Genomic DNA, 21271 nt, shown 5'->3' with positions numbered 1-21271 from the left:
TTTATTTTTTAAAACTATTTTTAAAAAACAACAAAACAATGTTAAGAATTTTCAAAAATAGTTTTTTATTTTTAAAAACAAAAAACCATTTTTAAATCACACAACCAAACAAACTCTAAATTTCTACCACCAACAGGCAATTCATGACTTGAATTTTTATTTTTATTGATTTTATTTTCCACCTTTTCATGACAAATTTAATAGAGTGACTTTTAGCATGGTCATTATCAACGGTCATTTGAAGCGATAATCTCGGTTTTATTCAAACTAAAGCCTCTAACAAGGCATAATTAAATAAAGTAGCAAACAAAATTAAAGTTTTACACACACAAATCACACACTAGATGAAAGTAATATACAAGCTGCATATACAAGGAAAATAGGTAAAGGTGCCTAAACAAAAAGATCACTGGTTCTTTTTTTTCCCAAGTAGTTTAAATTCAAGAAAAAATGCGAGGAAAAAGCAAGAGCACAAGATACAAGTGAAGATCGCAGGGCCCGAGGAATGTGGTAAAACAGCATACAAGCCAGTCGTGAAAGCGATCACCATTGCTCCCATGCCAAGCATGGTGAAAGAAAAGGCCCAAAGGAAGTGTTTTCGAAGGACAGTTTCATCGTCATGCACAGTCATAAAAAAATGAAGGAAGACAGCAGATACTGAGAGCACCAGGGCAATGGTATCGGTCACAACAAATGCCCTGAAAGATGTTTTCCTTGTTAAAATTGCCATGCCATCATCCCCATTGTAACCACCGGGCAAGGTGAAACCCGCCGCAAAAGTTACCGTTGTTATAAGTGCGGAAACTATCAAATGGGCTTCGCCTCTATGCTTTAGTTCAGAGATGTATTTCTCTTTGAAGGCTTTGCTTTGTGTGACTTTATTTATTTGCTTAAATAATCCCTCTGCAGCCGAAGGATCATTCATCGCTATCCGAAATATCGTTAGAAATACCTCCTGAAATTGGATGTGAGGAACATCTGAATTTAATTCAGAGCTTTTTTGTTTTTGTTGTTTTTTTTTTTTTTTTTCACAATCACTTACTCATTGCTAGGTAAAAAAGTGAAAGAAAATCTAATAAAAATGACAAATGCATCTAATTAACTTGACCAACTTTTAATTAATACATCAAATCAAGATTATTTTTTTTTATAAAAATGAGGTTATTTGACTAATTGGTTTGCATGTTCAACTTCTTAATGAAAATAGTGCAATGAGTACCAATTTATTTAAGTTTAAATATAAATATAAATTAATAAATCCAATAAATTTAGAATCCATTTATTAATATTTTAGTAAAATAAATCAAATGGATTTGACAAAAATTAGAAAACATTAAAAAAAAAAAAAGAAGGAAATATCACTTTAATGCTTCTTGGAAAGGCATTGGATATTCTCTCAAAAACACTTTTTTTTTAAAAATATTTTGGCTAGAAATGCTTTGTATAGAAAATGATCAAATGCACTTTTAGAGGCCGAAAAAACTTTGAAGTTTCTTTCATTTTACTTTATTTTTCAAATGTTTGAAGGGATGTTTTGTGATTTGTCTCTTGTTAAACAAAGTTTTTGTTATCGCTTCATCCTTAGCGTTACTTCTTCAACCATGAAGAGTGATTAGGAGGTGCTCAAGTCCATATAATTATTATTATTCTTACCTTTATATTATTATTATTTTTTTTGCAAATTCAAATAAAGATATTATTATTATTATTATTTTTGTCTGAAACCTTAGCACAAACCTCAAGAAAGGTCCCTTGATAAAGATTTAATAAAAGATAAGAGTAAAAAAAAATTGTTTTTTCAATGGTTTCGGGACGGAAACTAATCTGCCTTTTGGTTCTCCCCGAAAATGACCTTCGTTTTTTAAACCCAGTTTTTTTGAAAGAACTTGGAAAAAGAATTAGAAAATTTAAAGGAAAAAAATCATATAGGTAATAGCTCCAAGAGAGAAAAATTAAAAGGAAACCAAAATAAGATTTGTTTTTTTTTCCTATTCACCTGTTAGTACTTTGAAAAGAATGAAAAAAAAAATAACAAAAACAATTTCGAAAAAGGAATATTTTTAAGGTTATGTGTAATTGTAGAAAGTGTTTAATAAAAAAGGAAAAAATGTCAAAAAAATAATTATATTTTGGAACATCGCTTTAGTCAAAGATTTTAATTTTCTTCCCATTTGAATTTTTCTATAAATAATGAAATTTTTTTTATAATTTTTTTTAACCCTTATCTTTGCCTTTCTTCATATATATATATATATTTACCCTTATCTTATCCAGTCTGGAGGTAAAACAAGCATTTATCAAATAAATATTATAGATGAAGTGATACGGGAGCTTTACCTTTTCTCCTGCGGAAATGTCCTGGGCCCTCGAAATTATGTCAACAGCTGTCAAGTATTCATTATTGCAGGCCTTCTTATCCACTTTACGATCTAATACAAACACTGGATTCAGAATTTTGTTAGAAGAGAGAAGGTGGAGGGGTGTGTTTCCTTGAGCATCTTCTTCATTTACAAGCCCTCTCAATCTCAGCCAGTGATTTAAAAGGTAAGTACTGTTTTCCCCTTTTTCCATCATGGCAAAGTGACAAATATTATGGCCCTTGTCATCAACCTGCTCGCTACAATCCGGGAATTGAGATAGGAGCTCCTCTACTATTTTCCCATGATGGTGGAGTGATGCAATATGAAGGGCAGTCTTTTTCCCATCTTTGGTCCCAAGGTAGACTACACTCTTATCTGACTTCTTTAGTAATAGGCTCACTATTGTTGGATCATCTCCAGTCTTTGCAGCAAAGTGGAGCGGAGACCACCCATTGTCATCTACTTCTTTGGTCAGAGCGGGCTTCCATTCCAGTATCTTCTCTGTGATTTCTGATAGATGAATACAAAAAAATTAAAAAATATATATAACAAAATAAATAAATAAATAAATAAATATAAGTCCCCTAATTACCTTTGTCATTGCAGATTACGGCAGCATGCAAGGCCGTTCTACTCTTGAAACCACCGTAAGCTGGTGAATGGCAAGTGCTTATGATCATATCCACCATGTCTGTAAATCTTCTCTCAGCAGCTATGTAAAGAGGAGTCCTGCCAGAACTATTAGGACCATAGGTAAACTCCGGGTCTTCCTCAATCAATAACTTCACCACATTAGAATGCCCATATCGCACTGCCTCATGTAAGGCTGTGTCTTTCCTCTTATTTTTGGTTCTCAAAATCACCTTTTCTGCTCCAATCCCGGTTTCAATATCTACGGGAAGTGATTTTGCAGTGCGTATAAGAGCTTCCACGACCTTCAAATGCCCTTCCCTTGCTGCAAGGTGAAGCGGAGTCTCGCCTTTCAGATTTGGCCGTTGCAGTAGAGAGGAACATGAAGGCAACGTAAGGATCCATTGCACAGAGTCTAGTTTACCGAACTGGGCTGCGATGTGGAGTATTGTGTTATGGTTTGGGGTTAACTGGACTTGAAATTCATGCTCTGAAATCTCCTTGAGGTCATCGATCTTCCCCTCCGCTGCCGCCTTGTACAGACCGGCATCCATGCCTGTGATGACGGTTTGGCTGCCATCTGCATTTGCAGCCTGATTTGAAATTCTGCAATCCTGCAATTCTGCGCCGTGATTGGAAGCACCCAGCTGATCCATTAAGTGTTTTTTGGACTCTTCACTCCTCTCCAACTGTAGTGAACTGAAACGAATGGAAGCAATTTATTTATGTCATTATGTTGTGACGTCCAAAGTTGTGTGGTGGAGAGAAGGTGCATCTGTCCTTTCCCCGGTCTCTTCTTTGAATTCTTTCGTTTTTAATTTCTGTATTTTCCCTTTATTGTGATACTGCATCTCCCATCTTGACAGCTCATGTACAAGAAATGTGGAAAATTGTGGATGAAATTAACTGGCTAATAGCAACCGGATAGGGCAAGTTTGATTGATTGGATAAAGACAAAAAAAGATATATGTATATTAAGATATAATTTTTAACTTTTTTTTAATATTATAATCATAAAAAATGATTTATTAAAATATTATATTTGATAAAATATATTATAGAATAAATTTTGGTTTACAAAATAAATATATATATATATATATATATAAGAATATACATGTAGACCCCAAAATTGATCAATTCTACCTCAGCTTTTTAGCACAATTTTTAGGCCTACTTTTACAACCATTTACCTTGCTCAAACATTCATTTTGGGATGATCCTTACTGCTCATTCTTTTGTATCGTCATTCACTTTCACTAAAACATCACCCAACCCTATCCATGGGTGGGTCCTCTTCATCTTCTTCTCTTGGTTGATCACAATATCAAATAGTATTTTTTTGTCTTATTATTTATATGTTAGTCTTATTTATTTATAATCTTATATTTAGTCCCATTCATTTGTATTCACATTTCAATAATTTAATTTTCACAATAAACATTGAATGGTTCACAATAAATAGTTTGTAAACATTGTTAATTCAAAAACACAAAAAAAAACCAATTACACATGGTACATGAGTATTTAATATGGTTTGACTAATCATGCCTATATCCATGTATAAAAAAGAATCATTCCACTATACCATAGAGAATAATACAAAGGATAGAATCAAATACAATTATTGGGTTCTCGAAGCATCTCATGTTTCCTTATTCCTTATATCCATACCCTGAACCTTGACCCCCATCGCTCCATCGGGTATTTCCCATTCTTTCTCAAATCTCTTTCCACTTTGCACAGTTTCTATTAATCCATCTTCATCTCATGACTTTTTCTTTTCATGACCTAAAATATTTATGGAGATATTCATAATAATTTTTCTTATTTTATAAGGAAATCTAATATTACAATAATGTATCAATTTAAAAAATATTCTATACAATATTCTTTATAAAAAAAGAATCTTTACTAATTAGGAATTTGGGACACATTCAACAATCTCCACCTTGGAGCAATCTATGAAGTCAATCTTCCAATTCTCCATGATACACTCTTTTTGTATTACATCCCGATGAGAGAGCAATTGACTCTACCTTTAACTAAATTTTTTTTTATCTTCATCTTGTGTGCTTTGTAATCATTTACTCTTCCAGAAATCTTTAACTTGGGGCTTTGATACCAATTTGTTGTGCTAGTAGAAGTTTTCATGCAAACATTGTTAATTTAAGAAAATAAAGATAAAATAATCACACACATGGTACACGAGATTTTAACATAGTTCACTAACCATGCCTATATCTAGGAGTGTAAATAAGGTTGGTTCAATCGGTTTTTGGATAAAAAATGAACTAAACCAGTATTTAGTTTACAAAATAAAATAAAAAATATAATAAGAATATATGTGTAGACGCCAAATTTGATCCATTCTACCTAAGTTTTCTAACTCAAGTTGTAGGCCTACTTTAACACCCATTTGCCTTGCTCAAATCCTGATCATTCATTTTGGGATGATCCTTACGGTCCGTTCTTTCATATCATCATTCACTTTCACTATCACTAAAACATCACCCAACCCTATCCATGGGTGGGTACTCTCATGTTCTTCCTTGGGATGTTCACAATATTGAATAATATTTTTTTGATGTCTTATTATTTATATTTTAATCTTATTTATTTATAATCTTATATTTAGTCCCATTCATTTGTATCCACTTTTCAATAATTTAATTCTCATAATAGACATTCATTGGTTCAAATATTTTGTTTTGTGAGTACCACAATCTTAACATTTTTTTCTTTCTTTTTTCATCTTAGCATTATTCACTGGTTCAAATAACCCTTTTGTTGTCACCTTATAGCCTTGTACACGTTGGCATCCATGCTCGTGACAACAATTAGATTGCCATCTCCATTTGTAGTGTGCTTTAAAATTACGCAATTGTACAATTTTGCACTGTGATTGGAAGCATCGAGCTAATCCATCAAGTGTTTACTAAGCTCTTCACTCCTCTCCAACTGTAGTGAATTGAAATTGTTGTGACAACGAAAGCTTTTATGTAAACATTGTTTAAGAATACAAAGATAAAACAATTATACACACGATACATAAGATTTTAATGTGGTTCAACTAACCATGCCTATATCCATGAATGAAAGAGAACCATTCCATAAAAAAAAAAAAGATAATAACACAAATGATAGAACCAAATACAAATTATTGGGTTTTCGAAATATCTCATAGTTCCTCATTCCTTATATCTATATCCAGAACCTCAAGCCCCATTGCTCCCATTCTTCCTCACATCTCTATCCTCACATCTCTATTCACTATGTATAGTTTCTACGAACTCATCTCTATCTCATGACTTTTTCCTTTCATGACTTAGAATATTTATAGAGATTTTCATAATAATTTTCCTTATTTTATAAGGAAATCTAATATTACAATAATGTATCAACTTAGGAAATATTATATACAATAGTCTTTACAAAAAAACAATCTTTACCAATTAGGAATTTGGGACATATTTCAACAATCTCCCCCTTGGAACAAATTCCATTAAGTCAATCTTTCATCTCTCCGTGATACATTCTTTTTGTATTACATCCGAGAGAGCAATCGACTCCACCTTTAATTGAAATTCCTTTTTATCTTCATCTTGTGTGTTTTGTAATCTTTTGCACTTTTAGAAATCTTCAAGTTGATATCGGTTTGTTGTGCTAGTGGAAGTTTTCATGTAAACATTGTTAATTCAAGAGCACAAAGATAAAACAATCACACCCACGGTACATGAGATTTTAACATGGTTCGGCTAACCATACCTATATCCACGTATGAGAAAGAATCATTTCACTATACCATAGAAAATGTTATAAAGGATAGAACTAGATATAATTATTAGGTTCCTTAAAATCTCATGTTTCTCTATTCCTGTTCTTCCTCACATCTCTATCCAGTTTGTATAATCTCTATAAGCTCATCTTCATCTCATGACCTTTTCCCATCATGACCTAGAATATTTATAGAGATATTCCTAATAACTTTCTTTATTTTATAAGAAAATCAAATATTATAATAATGTATCAATTTAGGAAATATTCTATACAATACTTTTTACAAAAAAAAAAAGGAATCTTTATTAATTATGAATTTGGGACACATTCCAACATAAATGAATTGAAGCAATCTATGTCATTATGTTGTGAAGTGCAAAGTACTGTAGTGGAGAGAAGGTGCATTTGTCCTTTCCCTAGTCTCTTCTTTGACTTTTTTTTTTCATTTTTAATTTCTGTATTTTCCCTTTGTTGTGATTCTGCATTTTCCATCTTGCCACCCATGTAATGGAAATGTGGAAAATATGTGGATGCAATTAATTGGCTGATACCAACCTGATATGCTAAATTTGATTGATTGGATAAAGACAAGAAGATATTTGTATACTACGATATAATTCTTAACTACATAACTACTTTTGTAATATTATGATCATGAAAAATGATTTATTAAAATATTATATTTGATAAAATATATTATACTATAATATTTAGTTTACAAAATAAAATAATAAATACAATAAGAATATATGTGTAGACCTTTGATCTATTCTACCTATGTTTTTTAGCTCAATTTTTAGGCCTACTTTTACACCCATTTACCATGCTCAAATCTTGACCATTCATTTTGGGATGATCCTTACTGCCCATTCTTTTGTATCGTCATTCACTTTCACTAAAACATCTCCCAACTCTATCAATGGGTGGGTACTCTTCATCTTCTTCCTTTGGGTTTATCACAATACCGAATAGTATTTTTTCAATATCTTATTATTCATATTTTAGTTTTATTTATTTATAATTTTATCTTTAGTCCCATTCATTTGTATCCATGTTTCAATAATTTAAATCTCACAATAGACATTTAACGGTTCAAATATTTTGTTTTGTGAGTACTACTATCTCAACAATTTTTTTCTTATTTTTTTCATCTTAGCATTACAACAATTAGGTTGCCATCTCCATATGTGGCCTACTTTGAAATTTTGCAATCCTACAATTTTTTTCGCCGTGATTGGAAGCACCCAACTGATTCATCAAGTGTTTACTAGGCTCTTCATTCCTCTCCAATTATAGTGAATTGAAACTGTCGTGCCAATGAAAGCTTTTATGTAAACATTGTTAGTTCAAGAATACAAAGATAAAACAATTACACACACGGTACATGAGGATTTAATAGGGTTCGAGTAACCATGCAAATATCCATGGATGAGAGAGAATCATTCTACTATACCATAGAGAACAATACAAAAGATATAACCAAATACAATTATTAAGTTCCCAAAACATCTCATGTTTGCTCATTCCTTATATACATACCTCGAGCCTCAAGCCCCATCACTTCATCAGATGTTCCCATTCTTCCTCACATCTTTATCTACTTTGTATAGTTTCTACAAGCTCATCTCCATCTTATGACTTTTTTCCTTCATGACCTAGAATATTTATAGAGATATTCATAATAACTTTCCTTATTTTATAAGGAAATCTAATATTATAATAATGTATTTACTTAGGAAATATTCTATACAATATTCTTTACAAAAAAAAAAAGGAATATTTACTAATTAGGAATTTGGGACACATTCCAACAATCTCTACCTAGGAGCAAATTCCATTAAGTTAATCTTCTAGCTCGCCATGATACACTTTTTGTATTACATCTCAACAAGAGAGCAATAAACTCCACTTTTAACTGAAATTCTTTTATCTTCATCTTGTGTGCTCTATAATCTTTTCCTATTCTAGAAATCTTCAACCTGGGGCTCAATACCAGTTTGTTGTGCTAGTGGAAGTTTTCATACAAACATTGTTAATTCAAGAATACAAAGATAAAATAATCATACACAAAGTACATGAGGTTTTTATGTGGTTCAGCTAACCATACTTATATCCATGGATGAGAGCAAATCATTCCACTATACCATAGAGAATGTTACAAAGGACAAAACCAAATACAATTATTAGGTTCCTGAAACATATTGTGTTTTCCCACTACTTGCATCCAAACCATGAGCCCCTCACTCCATCGAGTCCCATTCTTTCTCACATCTCTATCTACTTTGTATAATCTCTACAAGCCCATCTTCATCTTATGAATTTTTCCCTTTATGACCTAAAATATTTATATAGATATTCCCAATAACTTCCTTTATTCTATAAGGAAATCTAATATTACAATAATGTATCAACTTAGGAAATATTCTATACAATATTCTTTATAAAAAAATGAATCTTTACTAATTATGAATTTGGGACACATTCCAACAGAAATGAATTGAAGCAATCTATTTACAACATTATGTTGTGAAGTGCAAATTTGTGTAGCGGAGAGAAGGCGCATCGGTTCTTTCCCTGGTCTATTCTTTGAAAATTTTCATAATTTTTGTATTTCCCTTTATTGTGATTCTGCATTTTCCATTTTGCCACCCATGTACAAGAAATGTGGAAAAATATGTGGATGCAATTAATTGACTAATAGCAACCTGATATGCTAAGTTTGATTGATTGGATAAAGACAAGAAGATATTGTATACTAAGATATAATTCTTAACTATTTTTTGAATATTATAATCATAAAAAATGATTTATTAAAATATTATATTTGATTAAATATATTATACCGTAGTATTTAGTTTGCAAAAAAAAAAAAAAAATATAATAAGAATATACGTGTATTCCCCAAAATTGATCCATTCTACCTAAGTTTCTTAGCTCAATTTTTAGGCCTACTTTTATACCCATTTACCTTGCCCAAATCCTAACCATTCATTTTGGGATAATCCTTATTGCCCATTTCATATCATCATTCACTTTCACTAAAACATCACCCAACCCATTTCATGGGTGGTACTCTTCATCTTCTTCTTTTGGGTTGAACACAATATTGAATAGTATTTTTTTATCTTATTATTTATATTTTAGTCTTATTTATTTATAATCTTATACTTAGTCCTATTCATTTGTATCCACATTTCAATAATTTAAATCTCACAATAAACATTTAACCGTTCAAATATTTTGTTTTGTGAGTATTACTATCTTAGTATTTTTTTTCTTTCTTTTTTCATTTTAGCATTGTTCATTGTTCAAATAACCTTTCTTCACCTTGTAGCCTTGTACACATTGGCATCCATGCCTATGACAACAATTAGCCGCATCTCCATTTGCAACATGCTTTGAAATTCTGCAATCTTGCAATTTTGTGCCATGATTGGAAGCACTCAGCTAATCCATCAAGTGTTTACTAGGTTCTTCACTCCTCTCCAACTATAGTGAATTGAAATTGTTGTGCTAACAAAAGCTTTTATGTAACATTGTTAATTCAAGAACACAAAGATGAAACAATTACACACGATACATGAGGATTTAATTGGTTCGACTAACCATGCTTATATTCATGGATGAGAAGAATCATTCCGTTGTACCATAGAGAACAATACAAAGGACAAAACCAAATACAATTATTGGGTTCTCGGAACATCTCATGTTTCCTCATTCATTATATCCATACCTCGAACCTAGAGCCCTATTGCTCCATCGGATATTCCATTCTTCCTTACATCTCTATCCATTTGTATAGTTTCTACAAGCTTATCTCTATCTCATGACTTTTTCCCTTCAGGACTTAGAATATTTATAGAGATATTCATAATAACTTTCCTTATTTTATAAGGAAATCTAATATTACAATAATGTATCAACTTAGGAAATATTTACAATATTCTTTACAAAATAAATCTTTATTAATTAGGAATTTGGGACACATTCCAACAATCCCACCTTGGAGCAATTCCATTAAGTCAATTTCCATCTCTCTATGATACACTCTTTTGTATTACACCTCGACGAGAGAGTAATCGACTCTACCTTTAATTGAAATTCCTTTTATTTTGATATTGTGTACTATGCAATATTTTGCTCTTTCAAAAATCATCAACTTAAGGCTCTAATACTAGTTTGTGTACTAGTGGAAATTTTCATGCAAACATTGTTAATTCAAAGACACAAAGATAAAACAATTACACACACAATACACAAGATTTTAATGTGGTTTGGTTAACCATGCCTATATTCACGGATGAGAGAAAATCATTCCACTATACCATATATAATATTACAAATGATAGAACCATATGCAATTTTTAGGTTTCCGAAACATTTCATATTTCCCCATTCCTTATATCCAAATCACGAGCCCCTCGTTCAATTGATAATTTTTACTAATTATGAATTTGGGACCAATGATGAAAATATCTGTAATCACGGATATATTGGTACTTGGTTTTTATGAATATATCGGAGATATATTGACATATATTTTGAAACAAAATATCGATAGACCAAAAATTCATCAAAACTTATGAAAATATAAGAAAAAACACTTAAAAAATGAAATTAGAGTATAATAGACATTTCAAAGTTGTTTTGTTGAAGAAATTAATATATGTATGATATGATTTGCAATATTAAATTTAATTATATAGTGTCGGCTAATAAGAAATGTGAATTTTGTAAGTGTAGACTTATTATGAAGTTAAATTATTACAAATATACTAATTATGTGATTTAAATATATTACTATATTAAATTAATTTACTTACCTCTATTGAAAATATATTAATTAATTGTAAATGTACTAATTTAAATTCAATGTTATACTAATTTAAAAATGTACTAAGTTAATTTATTCTCAATATACTATTATTACACTTGAATATCAAAATAAAATAAAATAATTAATTTAAAACTAAATTATTGCAAATGTACTAATATGTTATTTAAATATATTTATGATTTTTATTTTAAATATTGGTACATTTTGATACAAAAATATTTTATTTAAAAATATTGATAATTTTATTTATGATTTTATATTTAATTAGTATACAAAATAAATTATAGTAATTAAAATTAACTTATTTATAATAATTTAATTTTTTATCGATTTTTCTCCGATATATCTTCGATATATCCAATATATTTCCGAAATTTCAGCTATTTTTTCCCATTTAGGGCCGATATTTTGCTTGTATCACCTATATATTCATTATTACCGATATATCGCCGATATATCGTCGATATTTACCGATAGTTTCGTCAGACGACATATCTTACCTATATATATGTGATTACCGATATATTCCGATATTTTTGTCCATGTTTGGGACACATTCCAACATAAATGAATTGAAGCAATCTATTTACGTCATTATGTTGTGAAGTGCAAAGTTGTGTGGTGGAGAGAAGGTGTCACGCCTCAAAACCCACTCCAAGGGCATGATGGTCATTTCATACCTCAAACCCAAAGGCTCAAAGTGGAAACGATACAAACATTCATACTGTAATTGAAAATTTATCAATTACCAAATTTCTATTTAGAGTAGTAGGACAAAATTCTAAAATCTCCAAGTATCAACTTAAAAAAAAAACTAACACATCAACCAGAGTGTTATTGTCCAAATAACTCCAAATTCAAATAATTTAAATGAGAATTAAATTTTAACATCTAAACAAAGTTCAAAATAAAGTTTGAACTAAAATCCTAACAAAGAAAAATTCCCCAACCTAGCCATCACTCCTCGCCCAAACTGAGAGTACCTGAAAAATTATCAACGAAGGGGCATGAGCTTAAAGCTCAATAAGGAACATCAATGCAGTTTCATGGATCAAACATTCTCTATCATGTTTGCAAATAGGAGATATAATATATACTTATTTTCATAAAAACTTTTGAGTTAAACATGCTAATATATTCAAAACTTTTCAACAAAACTTTCTCATATCCATTTCAAAACAATTTCTCATTAAAACCAAATCAAATACATTCAAAATATCTTTACTCTGGTTATCGCATGACAAATGGTGCCCAATTAGGTGGGACTTCACAATTGAGTAACTAGTTTCAAATTTGTTCCATTTAAGGTGAACAAAACCAAATATTAATAATTATAACTCGTTGACTAGGGCCATAAGATTAACTATTATAACCTGTTGACTAGGGCCATATAATATCAACTATTATAACTCGTTGGTTAGGGCCAAATATGTCAACAATTATAACCCGTTGACTAGGGCTATAGAAATGTCAACAATTATAACCCGTTGACTAAGGCCATAGAAACCAAAGTCAAACAATTTATTTCACTAATTCAAACTTGCAAAACAAAATATCATATCTCCAAAATTTTCATTTTTCATAAACAAATAAAATGTTCAAACATATTTTTCATATAAAACATATAGTTGATCCATGCATAGAAATAAAAAAAAAACATTTTTACACATTTCAAAATACAATATAAAAAGAAAATTATTTCCTTTTACAAAATCTGCATTAATATCCCTTACCTTGAAGAAGCACTTAAAATATTGAAGTATTTAACTCTGAAGAATTTCCTCCTCACCTAACATAATATCATACACAATATTGATTATTGATTATTTATCTAAATATATAAATTTGAAAATCCTAAAAATATTTTATTTAGTATTAGGGATCCTAATTAATTTCTCATGCTAATATTATTACTACCCAATATTATTTTTCAACTTACTAAAAATAATAAATTAATTTAGTGAGTTTCCAAATTATTGTAAAATTCATTTTTTTTTTCCTAATCTTACCTTCACTATTTATTTTTTTATATACTTAAATTAAATTAAAACCTATACTGGAAACTATTATTATTATTAATATTTCATTTGCTAGCTTAAAACTAAATATTATAATTTTTATTAATTTTCAAATTCAATACATAAACAACCCATTACCCTCCTATCTTCATTATACACACAAAGCCTTAAGAATAAAACAATAAGCCTCATGTTTCTTCTCATTATTTATTATTATAATAATATATTTACATACACAATTTTTTCCAATGCCTAAGTTAACATCATGGCAACACACGCGGACTCCAATTTTTATTTTTATATATATATATATATATATATATATATATATATATATTAAATTTAAAGCCAACACAAATGATTTATTTATTTATTTTCTAAATCTAAAATTTCTTTTCTTCCATTGATTTTGTTTTCTATTTAATTGAAATTTTCTAAATTTTCCTATTTTCATCACAAATTAATCCACATTCATAAATTTTCAATCTTTTGATCTAAAAATTAATTTAACAAACCCTAATGTAGATTGAGATCTTCCAAAGAATATTTAAAGCTTTTAAAACTAATTAACGAATATCAAATATTAATTTAAGGATTAAAATCTTACTTGAAAATTTGATCTTCAAACCTTTTAACCTCTAAATTTTCAGTCCTATAAAAGGGTTTTCTAAATAGAAAAGATAAGAAAAATCTAATTTATATTTAGGGAATTTAAATATAAAAAGACCCTTTTACTTTTATTAAATTATTTTAATTAATTAATAATTTTTAAATTATAATTTTATGGAGCATTACAGAAGGTGCATGTGTCCTTTCCCTTCCCTTTTCTTTCAATTTTTCGTTTTTAATTTCTGTATTTTCCCTTTATTGTGATTTTGCATTTTCCATCTTGCCACATGGAAAATATGTGGATGCAATTAATTGGCATATAGCAACCTGACATGCTAAGTAAAATTGATTGGATAAAGACAAAAAGATATTTGTATACTAAAATATAATTTTAAACTATTTTTTTAATATTATATTCATGAAAAATGATTTATTAAAATATTATATTTAATAAAATATATTATACCGTAATATTTAGTTTACAAAATAAAATAAAAATATAATAAGAATATAAGTGTATACCCAAAATTGATCCATTTTACCTAAGTTTTTAGCTCAATTTTAGGCCTACTTTTATACCCATTTACCCTGCGCAAATCCTGACCATTTATTTGGGGATGATCCTTACCAGCCATTTATTTGTACCCATGCTTCAATTACTTAGATATCACAATAGATATTCTACGGTCTAGATATTTTTCTTTTTTGAGTACTACTATCTTAGCATTTTTTTTTTTTTTTCTTTTTTCATCTTTCCTAGCCACTCACCGACCTCCACTCTCTACACGTGTCCATAGTCGGGTCGCTGTCATCCACAACCATCATGGCTGATATGCATACTCTACCATAGCCACCGCTGCCATCGTCATTCTCTCTCATCTCTCCGCAGCATCACATCACCATGCCACTGACACCCACAATGAGCTTACATGATTTGGGTTTGATCAATTTGTGCTTGAGTTATGGATTTGGCCCTTTGATTGTTAATCTGGTTTTAGGCTTTGGACTTGTAATTTAAGCTTAGGCCTTGGACCATTGCAATGGGTTTGTCTCAAATTTGTTGAGTCATGATGGATTGATGTTTGAAGTGGCCAAGTGCTTCGAGTCTTCTGTGTACTCATAGCATGAGAGAGTCGTACAAGAGAGGAATCCTCAACAGTTTGGAAGTGGAAATTAGTAACAATTAGATGCATTCCTGGGAGAGGATAAGATCCATTGAGGAAACCAAATCGGAAGGGATAATATTAAGTGAGCATATAAAACAGAGTTTGATAACTAAAAATAAAAATGAGAAAATTTCATTTTATATTAATAAAATAAAAAAATAAAAAAATCAAAACAATCATTTTTAAAAATTACTTTTAATAAAATAAATAATAATAATTTATTTGAATTAAAATTTTGAGTTCATTTTTAGTTTGTGAATTGGTTCTTCATATTAAGGTTAACAAAACCAGAAAATCATTTCATTAATTAAGGATGTGTAGATCAAAATTTTATTTTATTTCATTTTATTATTTATTTATTGCATAAATTAATTTTGCAATGTTTTATAATTTAGGCCGAATTTTATTTTGTAACTTATGTAAATAAAATAAAAAATTTCATTTAAAATTGACTTGTATAAAATTAATATAAAATAAATTTAAAATTTCTTTGGTTATTTACAAAATTTAAAATATTATTTTTAGATTAGATCTTGCTTATACAAATAAAATCATGCAATTCATAGACACTTCTATTTTCTTTCTAGCAATCTATCATGGTATGTTACTCTATTATATTCGTAAATTAATTAATTAAACGTCAAATTTCCCTCAACTTGCTTATTTAAGACCATTATGCTAAGAGGGATGCTGCTATTTATCATCATATCTTTCTAACAGATAACTTTACTTCCAAATCCATCTTGATTTGTGAACTTGTGTTATTCTTCTTATTTTTTTGCTTATTTTTATTTTTTTCTTTTAAAAAGGAATAAAATAAGTTACAACTCCAAAAGAAATAATGAAAAATCAGTTTTCAAAAATTAAATTTTCATTGAGTCCAAGCCTCCCCATTGATTAGGGATGTATGTTAAAAACATAGATTTGACTCCATTAGGGACGGTTAGAGAGTCACGTTCAAACTGAAGTTGAGAAAAAAATTACTGTTTGATTGATTGATGGATTGATACTACTCTCACGTGCCATTGTTGTTGTATACTAGCATTTAATTATTATTATTATTATTTCGTATGTTAGAATATATGAGAAGCATGTCATGATGTTCTGTTTATCTTGTATGATTGTATGAAATTTGTATGGTCACTCTTTTTTCTACTTGTTTCATGTTATTTTATTTTCTTTACCTATACACATGGAATACACATATATCCCTCCATTTTCAAATCGCTAGGCTTGGTCGACCCCATTGCCTTATACTCATTTATTGATGTATATGAGTTATCTCTAATGTATTTCACTTTTAAAATGTATTTTACTCGATTGTGTTATATTTATCATTATCGGTCTAGTTAGGGCCTTTGATTGTACTATGTTTGCATTTCGACTAAGCTAGCGATTAGTGCAGTGGTGAGGAGTGATTTCAGCTTCTCAAAAGCTTCCTAACATGTCTTTGTCAATATAAATTTTACATCCTTGAGCAATAAGTACAAAGAAGTTGCACTACAAGAAAAATGGGAAACAATGACGTTTTTTAAGCATCAAGAAAGGTAACAGATGACGCTTCTCTAAAGCGTCCTATCCGCCTCTGTCATTGTATGTCTTAGGCAACAATGACACTTTCAGGAAGCGCCATCTTTGATAAATACTTTCAATGACGTTTAAAGAAGCATCATATTTGGATAATGTTAACAACGACACTCATAAGAAGCGTCATCTTTAAACATTTTCTAGTGATATCATTTTTATGAAATAAGCAATCTTGACATTTATAGAAGTGTCATCTTTAATAGATTTTATCAATGACACATCAAACTATTAATGTAACTTCATACTTACATACAAATTTATTAATTATATCAAAATATTTCAATAACAATTTCTAATTCTACAAAAGAACAAATATTAGTGCAACAACTATTAAGATCTATATTCTATAAAAAATAAGATCATCCTCCAAATGACTTTGATGTAATCTTCATGATTTTCGGCATCACTACCTCCTTCAACATTATGACTTCTTGTCTTTTGGCCAATCAATTTCCTTTGAAACCTATAAACAAATATAAGGAGAATAAAAAATCTCTCAATTATAAATGCAAAAACCAAAAAGTGCAATTCAAACTAAAACTCTCACAAAAATCTTAAAGAAAAAAAAACACAAGAACCAATATAAAATGAAAAGTAGAAAATTTTGAGAAAATTAAACAATAGAAAAAACACTAGTTCTTTCTTATTTTATTTATTTATTTATTTTAGTTTAGGTGATTCAAGAGCAATAGAAAAATAAATTTCTAAATGGGGTTTTGAGTTATTTACCAAGAACTAAACTGTAAAGAGAATTATTAGTTGATTTTCTCCAATAAAATATATTTTATTCATCATTCTTTTACCTAAAAAACAAAAAATCAAATATACAATCCAAAGAACAAAACATAAATAAAGTTTCAAAGGGAAATTTTATATATTATGGGAAAATGTAAGAAAAAAATGTTAAGGAAAAAAGTAGAAAAAATGTCTAAAGATTTTCCTCTTAATTTTCATTGAATAGAGGTAGGAAATATGCATTCATCTTAAATTTAATAATTTTCCCATGGACAACCAAGCAATCTTACATTTTCTTTCCTTCTCTTTTTCCTCTTTCTCCCATTTCCCTCAAGCTTTCCATGAACAACCAAACAATCTTATATTTTCTTTCCTTCTTTTTTTCCTCTTTCAACCCTTCCCTCAATCTTTCCATGAACAAATTAACATAGTCTTCATATGTCTTCCTCTCTATCTTTCTTTTTCTCACAACTCCTTCTCTCATTTTCTTCACTCTTTCTATCAAAGATAACCGAACAGCTCTCACTTCTTGCCTTTTGCCTAGCACCCAAAACAACTCTCCTACTCTCACAGCTCCTTCCCTCAATTTTCTTCCCTCCCTCTATCAAAAATCTTTAATTGAACAACCCTTGTTCTCTTGTTTCCTCTTACCTAGAAAATTCCCACCCTTTCTTCACACTTCTACTCTCCTAAAAGAAAAATCCCAGCCTCTCTTCTTTTCAATGAATCACCATTTTTCACTCCCAAAACTAGCTCCAAAATAACAAGGTATAACTTGAACCAAATGAAATCAAACCACAAAAACTCAAACCAACTTATGAAATCAATAAAACATGAGGTAATTCATGCATGGTAGGTTATGCAAAATATTAAAATATAAAATATTAATGGAATTACTATTTTTACTTATCATATAATTGAGAATATATGATTAAAAAATGTCAAAAGGAAGTTTTTTTTTTTTTTTTTTACAAGAATAGAATAAGGATCTAAGTCATCATGGTGATGGATTTGAATCAAGCACTTCAAACTAACTCAAAAGTTCAGTGGCTTTATTACCTCCCATGGACTTCTCAAGCTCTTTAAGAATGCCTTTAAGGGGAGAAATAATAAAACTAATAATAAAAATAATAAGCTAAACAATTGATTTAAGCACTTGGCTTCTCATGGACTAAGCATCGAACACTTGGTGGATGCAATATATTTATACTTTGTCAACTAATCGAGAATATCTATAATTTGAACCAATTAAGATCTTCATCTGGTTGATTAAATAAAAGAAGAAATTGCTCTAATTTGTTAGTTAGCAAAGCAAGTGACATGAAAAGTAGACAAATTTGATTTATATCAAAAATAGGAAATCACTACAAGATAAACACTAGATAAATCCAAAATTAAATCCAGAATAATGGAGAGATCTCACCAAACATAACCACTGTTCTCGGACTAAAATACCATTTTTCCAAACTCCAAATCCAATCTCCACGGTTAGAATGAAGATCAATGTGTCCTGAACGTGCTCCTAAAATTGCAACTCAATTGGACCACGAATTGACCTCGATTAAAGCTAATGATCAAAACAGCCAGAGAGAAAAAACCCACCAAAATAAAGGTTCTGTTTTTGGCTAAAAGATGATTTTACAAAACTCTAAATCCGATCTTCACCGTTCAAATTTAATATTAATGACTTATGAACCTCTCCTCCAAATTTCAGCTCAATCAGACCATGAACAAAGCGGCATCGGACCTTTGATGAAATCTGGGCATGATGTAAAAAACCGTTGTTTTTCTCTCTCTCCTCTTTCTCTCTAATGACTGTCCGAAACTCCAAATCCGATCTGCACCGTTAATATGGAAGATACATGAGCCACGAACCTCTCCTTCAAATTTCAACTCAATCGGACCACGGACGAAGCGGGATCGGACATTTGATGAAATCTGGGCATGATGAGAAAAACTTGCGTTTTTCTCTCTTCTCCTCTTTCTTTCTAATGACTTTCCGAAACTCCAAATCCGATCTTCACCGTTCAGATTGAAGATAAATGAGTCACGAAACTCTCCTCCAAATTTCAGCTCAATCGGACCACAGACGAAGTGGGATCGGACCTCTGATGAAATCTGGGCATGATGAGAAAAACTTGCGTTTTTCTCTCTTCTCTTCTTTCTCACTAAAAACGGTGGCTCTCTCCCTTCTTTCTTGTCTTCCAAAAGTTAGGGTTTTCAATGGAGACTTTATAACAAATTCTAAAATACCATGCATGTCCTTTTTTAATAAATTAAAAATAGTATTCTTTATTTCATCTTTCAATAATAATTTTTATATATTGAACTCATAATGAATTTATATTGTTTAATTATTTGATATTTTAGGTTGATGTTGGATTAATTTGAATATTGATATTTAAAAAAAAAACTAATTTAATAGAATGAGCTTAATTCCCATAAATATTTGAAATTTTTTATAAATATTCTTATTGCATTTAGTTTTATTGTGAGTCTAATCATCATTAAATTAATTTAAATATTAATTTATTTCATTTTAGTTAAATAATTTCAAATTTATATTCATTAACTATAAAACCTTCTCAAATAAAAGGGTTAAACCCAATAAATGTGGCCCAAGGCCGAACAAGTGCTCAAAATAGGCCACTTTTTTGTGGTCCACAAATAAATTAACAAATTATTTTTAAATGAAATATAAGATAATTTCTAATTTAATAAAAATGAAAAATAGTTTATGAAAATAGATTGTATTGATACAAACTATAAAAAAATTAATATCAAATAATAAAAAAATAATTTATTAGGATTTTATTTTATTTATATCCAATTTTTTTAAAAAAACCTTAATGTAGCAACTTTATGTCATTAATATTAATGTCAATTTACCATAATTACTTTATAGAATAAAATTCTAATATCAATTTGTATAAGTTAACTTAAAAACAAAAATTTTAAAAGTAAATACAACTATGACACTTATCAGGAGCGTCATTACATACCCATCAAATAATGATGTTTATAATAAGTATTAAGGTAAATAATAAAACTATGATGCTTCTTATAAGCGTCATTATATACACAGTTATAAGGAAAAAGATGACATCAAATAATGATACTTATAATAAGTATCAAGATAAATAATACAACTAGGACACTTCTTATAAGCGTCATTGTATACCCTCAATAATGACGCTTTTAGAAAGCGTCATAAAATAAAGCGTTATTAATTTCAATTTTTGTAGTAGTGTTGAGAGATTTTTGAGAAATCCTATATGAACCTCTTGTAACAACTCGCATGCCCTAAGAATTGTCTCACTTCTTTCACGGTAGTAGGAAAAGGTAGCTTTGAAATGAGTTCAATTTTTGTTGGATCTACCTTAATGCCCTCCCTTTCTTGTGATGATATGGCTAAGCACTACCCCTAAGGTTGTCATGAAGGGACATTTCTCCCGATTTAGGACCAAGTCCTTCTCAATTCATGTCTTTAGAGTTTGTCTTTTAATTTAGGATGTACTCAACAAAGGTTTTCTCATAAACTATCAAATC

At 29.6% G+C, this 21271-nt stretch overlaps 1 protein-coding gene and 2 long non-coding RNA genes across 3 annotated transcripts; 1 reads left to right on the top strand and 2 right to left on the bottom strand.

Annotated features, from left to right (window-relative positions):
- Positions 1 to 342: 342 nt before the first annotated feature.
- On the bottom strand, positions 343 to 3709 carry LOC117913818 (protein ACCELERATED CELL DEATH 6-like). Its single transcript, XM_034828870.1, has 3 exons — positions 2953 to 3709; positions 2338 to 2870; positions 343 to 955 (listed from the first exon to the last, which is right to left on the bottom strand). The coding sequence occupies exons 1-3, from the start codon at positions 3644 to 3646 to the stop codon at positions 407 to 409; spliced, it is 1776 nt and encodes a 591-aa protein (XP_034684761.1). The 5' UTR covers positions 3647 to 3709; the 3' UTR covers positions 343 to 406.
- LOC117913819 lies at positions 3022 to 3933 on the top strand. Its single transcript, XR_004651168.1, has 2 exons — positions 3022 to 3113; positions 3263 to 3933. It is a non-coding gene; the product is annotated as an uncharacterized LOC117913819 (long non-coding RNA).
- Positions 3934 to 17165: 13232 nt separating this feature from the next.
- On the bottom strand, positions 17166 to 19906 carry LOC117913999. The gene is made up of 2 exons (XR_004651195.1): positions 19146 to 19906; positions 17166 to 17450 (listed from the first exon to the last, which is right to left on the bottom strand). It is a non-coding gene; the product is annotated as an uncharacterized LOC117913999 (long non-coding RNA).
- Positions 19907 to 21271: the final 1365 nt, after the last annotated feature.

This window comes from Vitis riparia, chromosome 5 (genome assembly GCF_004353265.1).
Source record: "Vitis riparia cultivar Riparia Gloire de Montpellier isolate 1030 chromosome 5, EGFV_Vit.rip_1.0, whole genome shotgun sequence".
Classification (NCBI taxonomy): Eukaryota; Viridiplantae; Streptophyta; class Magnoliopsida; order Vitales; family Vitaceae; genus Vitis; species Vitis riparia.
This window is presented reverse-complemented; position numbering and strand designations above follow the sequence as displayed.

What these genes read in the sequence shown, in the direction of transcription:
- LOC117913818 (XM_034828870.1), bottom strand. Translation starts at nt 3,646, where the DNA reads ATGGATCAGCTGGGTGCTTCCAATCACGGCGCAGAATTGCAGGATTGC. An exon ending in CGTAATCTGCAATGACAAAG is followed by an intron (nt 2,871 to 2,952) that starts GTAATTAGGGGA and finishes TTCATCTATCAG; the next exon opens with AAATCACAGAGAAGATACTG. An exon ending in ACATTTCCGCAGGAGAAAAG is followed by an intron (nt 956 to 2,337) that starts GTAAAGCTCCCG and finishes ATCCAATTTCAG; the next exon opens with GAGGTATTTCTAACGATATT.